The 11157-nt window shown below is 34.4% G+C and overlaps 2 protein-coding genes across 2 annotated transcripts; both read right to left on the reverse strand.

The window, feature by feature from the left end:
* Positions 1-379: 379 nt before the first annotated feature.
* LOC121790068 (tubby-like F-box protein 7) lies at positions 380-4195 on the reverse strand. The gene is made up of 4 exons (XM_042188365.1): positions 3738-4195; positions 3344-3431; positions 1719-1848; positions 380-1135 (listed from the first exon to the last, which is right to left on the reverse strand). Exons 1-4 carry the CDS (start codon positions 4140-4142, stop codon positions 553-555), a joined length of 1206 nt encoding a protein of 401 aa, XP_042044299.1. The 5' UTR covers positions 4143-4195; the 3' UTR covers positions 380-552.
* A 5855-nt stretch (positions 4196-10050) lies between these two features.
* LOC121790069 (anaphase-promoting complex subunit 6-like) lies at positions 10051-11038 on the reverse strand. The gene is made up of 3 exons (XM_042188366.1): positions 10601-11038; positions 10488-10523; positions 10051-10391 (listed from the first exon to the last, which is right to left on the reverse strand). Exons 1-3 carry the CDS (start codon positions 10739-10741, stop codon positions 10269-10271), a joined length of 300 nt encoding a protein of 99 aa, XP_042044300.1. The 5' UTR covers positions 10742-11038; the 3' UTR covers positions 10051-10268.
* Between the last annotated feature and the right edge of the window lie 119 nt (positions 11039-11157).

The raw sequence follows: 11157 nt of genomic DNA on the forward strand, positions 1-11157 counted from the left end.
AGTAAACAGTTGGAGACAACTTTTCATAAATGGAAATGTCATATTTTTATGCGACAGACGAAAATAAAAATGTACAAATTTTTATGGGACGAAGGGTGTACTATTCGAAAATTGTATTGTTGTCAAAATGTTATTGACTTTTTTCACTAGAAAAATGAAATTGACATTTTCCAGTGCATTTAAGCATATTATTGTACTATAATTCAAAACATATCAATTCATTACATAAGCATTATGTTAAAGTATTTAAGATGTTTTGGTACCAGTTTTATCGTATTTTTACTAACAATATAATCGGTCATATCAGTAAACAACACAAAAAATATATCAATTATTTTTAACATCAATATTATTAACATGTTTTAGATACCATGGTTGATTCACAGTAAAATATGCAACAGCTTCCTGTATTAAAAAGGTGAAACTGTGTTCTGATATCCAAACCCGAATTTCTGAAGTAACAACCTAACAACCCATACACAATCACCACATTTACACGATGAGCAGATGATTACTAGCACATACACTTCCCGGAAATCGCAACAAATCGTGCTACTCACAGGCTAGTTTCGTCCCAAAACTGGTCAAGCAGATCGCGAAAGCCTGGAAGACTGAGAGAGGCCGCCGATAGTCCATTGTGAAAGTATCATCTCCTACCTTGCCAAACTGTAGCAGCACTGTTTCCTCATCACCCCTCCCACAGGGCTGACTTTGATCGACTGTCGCAACCAGTTGGAAGTTCTTCACTGATGCCACGGTTACTCTGCCATGGAAATTCAAGCACCAGCATTCCAAGTGCTCGTGCCATCTTGGCGCCTTGTTTTTCAAAATTGTGTGCCCTGGGCTGGAGCATTCGGGCTGCTTCATTTTCAAATGGTCTTGATAGGTGGTGTCACATGACTGCTGCTCACTCGAGACTGGACACGTGAGTGAGCACACCATCCTCCGAGGCCCTCTTGACTTCAAGAGATTAAATTTATACGAGACGTGCCCCACTTTGAAGTTTCCAGCTGGGACTTGCGGGCTTATTTGCTTGCTTGCCACACGGCGCCCAGATTTACTGTTTGATGGTTTGGCTCCGTTGTGTGGTGGCTGGCTATCATATACTGTGAAATTGGTGCCTAGAAAATCTGACCTGGCACCACGCAGATGAATCTGTGTTATTACTTACTCATCAAGAAACGCCGAATTCTTACAAAAATTCCAACAAGAAATTGCATTTATCAAATAGGAGTGCCAAATACATGGGGAGATTGAAATAAGAGGATTGTGAAGGGTGATCAGATAAATGAGCATGAAACTTACAAGAACTTCTAATGTTGAATTCTATTAGTTTCAAGCACTTGTGAAAATCATATCAAATTGCTAGCAGATAGGTATTAAATACTTCCACCAATAAAATAGTTGTACAAGACACTGCATCACCAAAAAAACTCAAAATTGTTATTTCACACTGGAACAAGTAAAGAGTTGGGTGGCTAGGAAGTAGACTGGAGCCGTGCCTAGTTGGAGTCTAGGTAGAGCTTAGCAAAAGCCAGACAAGTGCCTTAATAAAAAGTTATCTTACAGTACTCAAGAAGAACCAACTCTTTTAGTTGCAAATGCATTATACTACTGTTTAGCACTCATATCAAATTATGAACTGATAAAGTAATGTGGGACCAGCAAGAAGTGAGAGGTTGTCTGGATGCCCAGAAGTACCAGATGGAAATCCTAACCTTAATTTTCCAACATAGGCTTTACTTCCTTGAGATAAATCCTTGGGATCTAAAGATATGACGTATTCGGTGCGTGCCCCATTTTTGTATCTCCGTGCTGCCAAGAGAAACTTCCCATTGTGTGTGAATGCTGTCACAGGAATAGAAAGAGAAATATGAGCTTTTAACTGTAAAAGAGTTTTGAGAAATAAGTGGACACAAGTTAGGGGATGTGGACATGATTTCTGCTAAAATGGAGCATAAGACGTCCGATTGGCATACTAAGTTGAGCCTACAAAGATCAAAAGCATCTAGTGCCATATCCATGTCTATTAAGAGTTTAAATCAAATTATACCTTTATCCATATAATTAAGTGACAGTGATCCATCCCTTATCTATTCATCTCATGCACTTGAGGATCACATTTACCGTAATGAGGCAACGATTAAATCCTTAAAGGTTGTTTGAGAGCTTATAAGCTGTTAGAAGGTGCTTGGTCACATTTTCTATACAATAGTTCCAAAATCAACTTCAATAAAAAATTAAAAATAAAGCTTAACAGAGAGTGAGAGGTAATAGTAAACTCTTCCTGAATTGAATTTTATTTAAAACTTTCTTAAATTTGGCCATTTAATTATCAGACTCAACATGTGAAGAGTTAAATAATGTTACTCTATTCATTAACACTCAGCAAAGATTACCACCTACGTAGTAGTATTAAACTATAAATACCTTAATATTTATGAACATACTAGATCTGTTAGATATGCTTAGCTAGAAACCCTCCAACTCTACTATAGCAAAAGAAATTATTTGAATCAGGAACAGGCCGTGAAGAAATGTTAATAGCTGCAAAACTACAACACACTTTCAGCACAATAAACAGCCTCCATCAGTGGAGCCGAGATAGTTCAAGGTGACAAGACATGACACTTCCTCAAGCACATTTATCAACTTAATTGTACTAGATCACCTAGTAATTGAGTTTGGTAACAGTATAGGGACTTGTATTTTTCTTTTAAAACTTTGTCTCTCTCCCAAAAATAGATCTTTAAGTTCTTTAATCAACTTCCAGTGAATTTCAGTATTGCTATCTGACGATCTTATGGTTGGACAGCTAGGTGGTTTACATCTCCTCGTATCATAATTTCAAGCCCTTCTTTGGCGCACGCTTTGCCTGTGTATGACTTAATAAGCCCACACACAATTTGATATACAATAACACATTTGAAATTCATAAAATGAAACTTGAGGTAACTAGTAGGAGATATCAAAGAATGAAAACAAGAAGCTAATACAGAACCACTCTCAGCAGTAGACGTCTATATTCAAGTTTGACTAAATCAACAAGCACTTAAATATTAAGTAGAGAGACTGGCATTAGTCCTGACCAACCAACGCTGACTTAGAAATTTCATAATGGTCCCTCTCTGACCAACTCTAGAGATTAACTAAACTAGACCAGAAAAAATTCTTTAGCCAACCCCCAAACTTGCCTTGAGCCTAAAAGTACAATTCCCTGAGAGATATAATATGGGAAAGGCAATTTCCCAATCAAAATGTAAATTAAGTGTTTCATGGTTCGTCATAATAATTACTTGGCAGTTATCTTTAAAACATCAAAGTTGAGAAGCAGGCTACTAACATGGTGTGAGAGCAAGATAGAGGTAAAACGTTGAATTCTTCTTGTCGCGTTTTATGAGGCATTGAAGTGGACCGTCCCGAGGCCCTGGCTGCAATTATAACATCGGATTTCCAGAAAATGAATTCTACCCACATTCATTAGTAAAAATACCAAATACTAATTACAAGGAGAAAGAGATGGCGAAGGCTATTGATTTCTCCAATATCATTTTCACAATAATACCCCATGAAAAATGCCCAACTTTAGAGAAATACAGAAGTTGAATTTAGCTATAATTATCTCCTCCGCTTCTATTGCAACAATACCCTAATCGTCCACACGAACGCACCAACACAATCTAAGATAAAATCGTTGAATAGCATAACAATTAGAGACGAAAACTGCAAATATGGACCTTTTTGAGAGAAGAGGGAAAGGTAATTGTGCCGAGGCGGCGGAGGGAGGCGGTCTGGACTGCCTCAGCGGTGGCGTCCCTCCACCGCTTGCAGACGCAGGCGCATGCGACGACGTTTCGGCGCTGTGGCCATTGATTCTCGCTCGATTCCACTCTATTGATTATATCAGCCAGAAGCTCGGGAAGCATCCCCGTCCACGGCCCCGATTCCGATTCCGATTCCGATTCCCCAGGCGACACGACGCCGTTTCGCAGCTGATGCCGCAGCTGATTTTCCCCCCTTGGCTTCTCTTCCTCATGATTACTACTACTAGTGATGGATGTGATTTCTGTTGATTTAGATTCTTTATAAGATTTCGAAAGTGAGAAGAAGGAACGATGATTGATTTTCCGCCTGAGTGACATGTCGATTCCGGAGAGAGAGAGAGAGAGAGAGATATTTAGAGAGAGGACAGAGAAAAAGCAACCATGTGATGAAGGTTGACAGAATATGGCGGATAAATTGGGTAATAATAATAGAGGTACACTACTGTTACATAACTGACCAATGGTCGTAAGCTAAACTTACATCAATATTGAAAAGTCAGGTACGTGTGACTTTTTAAGTGGTCTGTGTGTTATAGTCTGGGACAGATGCGTAACGAAATAGGTTGTTGTATAAGGACCCGTTCACTTTACTTGAAATGCCCAGATTTGAGTTCAATTAGGGGCAATATCTGTTGTTCAGTTTCTCAGCTTTATTTTTTCAATAAGCATTGACACGAATAACCCGATGATCAAGCCCGTAACCAGAAGGGTTATGGTTGAACTTTTATAACCTGAAAAAATCATAACCCGAATAGTCCGTACCCGAATGGCCCGACAACCCGAACGGATTGGCCGGATTGATATCCCTAGTTAGTCCTCTACGTCGTCGTTTACAACTCATGTTGTAACCTCTATTAGTAGGGGGCCGAACCCCAGCTATGCTTTGGTATCCTAATTTTGTCAAAATAAAAGTATTTATACTTATGCTGTCACGTATGATGAACTTTTATACTATAGAATAGCTGAAGTAAAGAACTGTAGAGATTTATTTAGTGTTAAAAATGACTGTTTAAATGAGACTTTTACACGCATGCATAAAACTAGTACCAATAGTGTTATTATAATATCTTCTCCTCATTCTTAATACTATTATTATTAATCAATATTAATATTATTATTTTGATGTTATAAATTAATAATTAATTTATTTTTTAATATCATTCAAATAGACTTAATTATATTTATAGTTATAACTAAATAAAATGCAAACGCATATTGTACAAACTCCAAACTTTTTAACACAGTGTCAACACAACTTCAACATAATATCAACATAGTGTAAAATTTCAAGATTTTGATGTCAACACAATGTCAATACAATATCAACACAATGTCAGCACGGTGTCAACCGTTGACACGGTGTTGATATTTTCTGTTGCTATTATTTTATAATTTGTTGACATTTTTTAACTGTCCAGATCATAGTTTTGGAGTTTGTACAATATTTAGAGTTTGCATTTGATCATATTCCTATAACTATATTTAATTATTAAAATAATATTATTTTTATAATAATAAAAGTTAGTAGTAACTAATAAATAATTTTAGTATAATTATTTAAATAATCATATAATATTATATAATTATTATTATTATTTTATAATCCACTAAATGATAATTAATTAATATAGTCTTGATAAAAATTTAAAATTGTGAGTTGTATTCATAAAGAGTTAAATATTTTTAGTTAGGTGTTTCAGTATAAAATAATTTAATAACAAATATTCAATTGATTTAATTACTTTAAATAATTAATTTAATTAGGTGTTTTGTTCTTGATTTATATTATGAATGCAATTAGATGTATGTATAAAACACTAAAAAGAAAGTAGAAAAAGAAGAGAAAAGAAAAAAGATGAAACACAAATTAAGGAGAAAAAAAGAAAGAAAAAAAGAATATAAAATACTAAAAAGAAAGAAGAAAATGAAAAAAAAAGAAAGAAGAAGAAACAAAAGAAGAAAAATAAATAAGAAAGGAAGAAAAAATAATTCTCATGTTTGGTATTACTTAATTGAAATTTTCAAAAATGTCATCCATAATCAAAATATCACATGTTCAGTATCTAACATTATTTTTATTATGTAATACCAAAAATGATATAAAATAAAGATCAAGTGTCATTTATATGTGAAAGTAAAAAATTAGGTATCATTTATATAGTTCACTATATTCTTAAAGCATCAGTTATATAAGTTTGTTATTATATTATTGCTAAACGCGTATAAACATATACGTATATAGATTTTAGTTAAAACAACGTTCAACGGTTTTGTATCATGGAAGTCTATCATGATCCCTCCGATAAGAAAAAGGTCAAACCAAATTTGTGCGGTATATCTTGGTCTATTGGATGATTGCTTTTAGAAGAGAACAAAGAGTCGTTCAAACTTGAGGGTGGACTTCTTAAAAATTACTATTAACTAGAATATAATAGTTCTTCTCTCCCTATTAGAAATGAAACATTTTCTTTTTCTGTTGTTTTATTAGAAATGAAACGTTTCTTAAAATAGAAATAACTTTATGTCTACTTTTTTATCTCTCTCTTCATTACTCACAAAATAACACTACATAAAATCTCGTGCTGAAAATTAAATATTTCATACTTCCTTCGTCCCTATTGAAGTAAGAGAGATGTAGAGAGAAAAAGTAAATAAAATATTGTTAGTGGAGAATGAATCTCACCTTATTAGAGAGAAAAGACTTTCAAAATTAGAAAGTGCATATTCTTGTGGGACGGACTAAAAAGGAAAGAATGTATATTTTTTAGGGATGAATGGAATATTTATTAGGACTAAATGATTACTAGTTTATTATAGAAAATACGAATACTAAACAGAAAAATAATAAAATTGAGAATGTTTCAAAAATGAAAACATAAATTGGGTACACTAACTGAAATAGTTATTATATTTAATTATTTATTCTCTTTTTGGATATTTAGTTATGGAATTAGTTAATTAGTTATTATTCTGTCGAGTCGAGCATATCTATAAGCTCTGCTTCGGGTTTTTTTTTTGGTTCTTTCTCGAGATGTATTAGGTTTAGGTCAAACAACCCTAGGTGATACAAATCATGGGAACCGTGTGTCAAACGTTTCAGCCGTAGCTGGATTTCAAGAGTAATCAGCCTATTGAAATGATGTCCAAGTGGTCTTCAAAGACCACCAATGTCTTTGTCTTCGAAATAGGTTCCCGTGAGTATCTTTCATGCTTCAATCGGAGTCTGGTGGAGAAAGTTGTGGCTAATTTATTAAAGCTGAGCAAAAGAGAGGACGAGTCTAGAGAATTCGCGCGATCGGGCGAAATGAGGCACGGAAGATGCTCGAGCATGCGTTTTGAATAGTTTGGGCCGATTTGGGCTGAGAGTTTGCCCGGTCAGGCGAAATGGGGCATGGGAAAAGCTCGGGCGAGCGTTTTGCATTGCATTCCCAAATTTATCCATTTTAAGGCTTTTTCTTGGGTTTCAATCCCACCTATATATACTCATTTGTGAGATTTTAAAACCTAGATTATGAAAGTTGAATGTTAGAAGGACTCCTATGGAGCATTTCTTTTGTGAGATTTTATCCAATTCCTACTAGTTGGTTGCTTGATTCTATCTTATAAATTAGGCCAAGCAAAGATATGCATTTATGGTTGTATCCATAAATTATGGAGTCAATAGAGTGTTTGTCTTGGTGAAAGTAGCCCTCATTTCTTGTGGGAGGTCTTAGGTCGCAAGAAGGATTCCTCACTCTTTACACCTTTCTATTTCTATCCTCCCATCAAATCCTTTTGGGATCTAGATTTTATGGCTAGACCCACCTTATCCTTTTTAGTTGGGTTAAAATAGGAATCAAACACTAATTAGGTCATATCTTGGGAGGTTCAATCATAAAAATCTTCATCATTTGGTATCTAGAGCCAAGGTTCCTAGTATGTATTGATTACTCGCCTTTATGAAATTTTCTCTTTCCTTTTCCATGTTATTTCCTTATTTTAGCCTATATTTATTTATTGGTCTATTTTTATTGGATTGACCTAAATTTTGGTGTGCATTATCCTTGATATATGAACTATTTACCTACAAAATTACATCCAAAAATCCCATCATTTCATAGGTCAAATTAATGGGTGAAGTTGTTGCACTATTTTGTGCCCTAGCTATTAGGGAAAAACTTGAAATCGAGGTTCATCTCAAAAATATGCTATATTGGGAATATTTTTCTCACGTTCTAAACTTCAATCTTGTTATCTACCAAGTTTCATCAATTTTAGGGTTGAATATCAATATCAAAACAATTTCTAAAGATCAGTCAAGAGTTGCATAAATTTTCAGATCAACTAAGTTTGTATGTTAGCTTTCTTGGGCATTGAAACTTACTTTCACATGCTTGATTGGCTTTACTTACTTGGTTATATTTGCTACATGTATACCTTGATTGATTTTTCTTAGCATTTACATTTGGGAAGTTGGATATTGAGAGCGAGTGAACCCAACCCTCACTATATTCTAAGCCTTGTTCCAAGTGATATTGGTGAGTGAATTGGGGGGTGGTATTACGAATTGGGAAGTAAGCTCTTACTAAAATCTCATCTTCTTGTGTGTGTGAGTTGTGTTTTTGCTAACCACACTTGGACTAGCTCTCTCTTACTTTACTTGCTCTCCACTTTAACTATTTATTATTATTTTCCTAGAACACGTGAAAGAACTGTTTCATTCACAATAATTGCTAATAAAATAAATTAGTGGCATATGAGGTCCACTTATTAAAAATAGTACTCCTAAAAATCAAATGAGATATGTATTGGGGTCCATTCAAATAAAGAAATATGAGACATTTAATGGGGAACGAACACGGTAAATAGAAAATCAAGTCATATGAATAGTACACAAACATGTATATTTCCCATTTTGAAGTTCTCTTACCTAGGGGTGGGGAAAATACCAAAATATTGGTCTTATCATATTAGAAAAATACCAAAAATTCGATATACCGTAATTTTTGATACGATATGATACCTTACTGAAATCTTTCGGTAAGATAACAATATGAATTTTTATATACCGGGGCATACTGATATATCATGGTATATACCGGCAATGTAGAATGTACCATATATGCGGTATATACCAAATTTGCGGTATATACCATAAAATGTAAATATATTATATACCGGGGCAAACCGGTATATAACGCATTATATCGAGGCATACCGTAAATTATGGTATATACCGTGAATATGGTATATACGGGAAACAGGAATATAATATATCTATCTATCTATCTATCTATCTATCTATCTATCTATAGATGTAATCAAATGTCAAATTTAAATATGGTACAAACTCCAAACTATGATCCGGACCGTTAGAAAATGTCAACATATGACAAAATAACAACGACAAAAAAATGTCAACACAACATCAACGGTTGATGTCAACACATTGTCAACATAACAACAAAAAAATGCAATATGCGGAAATCCATCTACAACTTCCACAAATGTATATTGCATTTTAGTGTTAACAATTTATGTATATAATACAAAACTAAAGAACATAAAATGCAATCTGCGTGTAACTATAATGCAATATACGGAAATTCATCTACAACTTCACAAATGTATATTGCATGGTTGTGTTTAAAATGTTGCATGCTACGTATCACGGGGTTGGAAGTACGTTGTGATTCTAATTAAGGATGCGTCCTAATGCTCCCCGATATATGTATGTTGTTTGCTATCTGATTTTGTTTTTTTTTCTTCTCATTGTCATACAATTTCACTGATCATCAAATTCTGAGATCAGACAATGGCTACATATGCATGCGTTGAGATCAGACAATAGTTATGTCACTATGTGTGTGTGTCTGTGCACACAATTGAATATTCATCTGTCCCATTAAAAATAAAACGTTTTTCCTTTTAGATTATTCAATTAAAAACGAAACATTTCCTAAAATAGAAATCAAATCATATTTACTTTACTTTCTCACTGCATAAATTTCATGCCGGAAACTAAATGTTTCATATTTATTGAGACGGAAAGAGTAAGATTTTTAAAAAATCAAAACTCATAGACTATCTTGTTCTTGTGCGAACAGGGTTTGTCACGTAAGGCTCTGGGTGGTTGAATTTTATTTAATGTTTGAAATCATGTATTTAATTGTGTTATGTTAAAAGGTGAAATATGCAACGATTGATTTATATTGTGCAAACTTTCCATATTGCTTGCAAATATGAATTGGCTATTAAACTTATATACTCCATTTCACAATGAGCTATAGAAATTGTGTTTAGATCTAACAAAAGCAAAGCCACCCAATAACTACTAATACTATTGCTACAAAAAAAAGGATAACCACAAATTAAATATGGCCTTATGTTACAGTTCGAGCTATTATTCTCTCTATGATTGCGTATGTTTACATATTGAAACGACTACAAAGATTGATAATCCATTCAAGTAAACAACTGGCTTCTAACTGTCCCAGCTTTAGGGTTTGTACCAAGTTGGCATTCGTCTTGAAGGGCCAGTGTCAGCATCTCCGTGCAGAATTGATCGTCGGATTTGATCCATAATGCCTGCCAACATAACAACATTCATATATAAACGCGGCCAATGTGATTGTAAATACAAGAGCTTGGTAAATCAGCTTCTGAACTGAAAGAACATCATACCTTGTGATAGTGTGTAATTGCTGCTGTGAAATTGTCCTGTAAAAGGGAAAGATCTGTAAGACAGAGAGCCCCAGCCTCGAGTTTAGGACAAAAGATGATTTATAGAAGCAGACCTGCAGATGATACGTGTATGCAAGGCCAGCGTATGTACTCAAACTTTTTGTTGAGAATGCGAGTGCTTTCTCATAGTACTCAATTGCCTCAATGTACCTCCTGATGGTTATAACAATGTATTGATTACGTAACCAAACCATATCGTAACAAAATAATCAGAATGACATTCTTTAGTTCATGTTCATGGATGAAAAAGAAGAGATCCCTCGAGCATCATATTAAAATTTCGATCAGATATTTGACTGGGCTCAACTGGATAATATATGGACATACTGCATATGGTGATATGGATAAAAAAAGACTTGCAAAAAGTTCACTGAACTTGTAATATACAGGTTCCAACATATAATGTGCACGGATTTTGACCTTCCCACAGCTGATAAGAGGATTTAGTGATTTTTCTCAAAAATAAGACGCACACAAAGGAGAACAGGTGGATAAATACCTAACCAACGCTAGGACGTCTTTGATAACACCAATAAAAATGTAAGGTTCTCAATCACAGGGTACAAGGAACACAAAGCCATGTATCAGAAGACTCAATGAAGCCAGTTGA

This window comes from Salvia splendens, unplaced genomic scaffold (genome assembly GCF_004379255.2).
Source record: "Salvia splendens isolate huo1 unplaced genomic scaffold, SspV2 ctg400, whole genome shotgun sequence".
Classification (NCBI taxonomy): domain Eukaryota; kingdom Viridiplantae; phylum Streptophyta; class Magnoliopsida; order Lamiales; family Lamiaceae; genus Salvia; species Salvia splendens.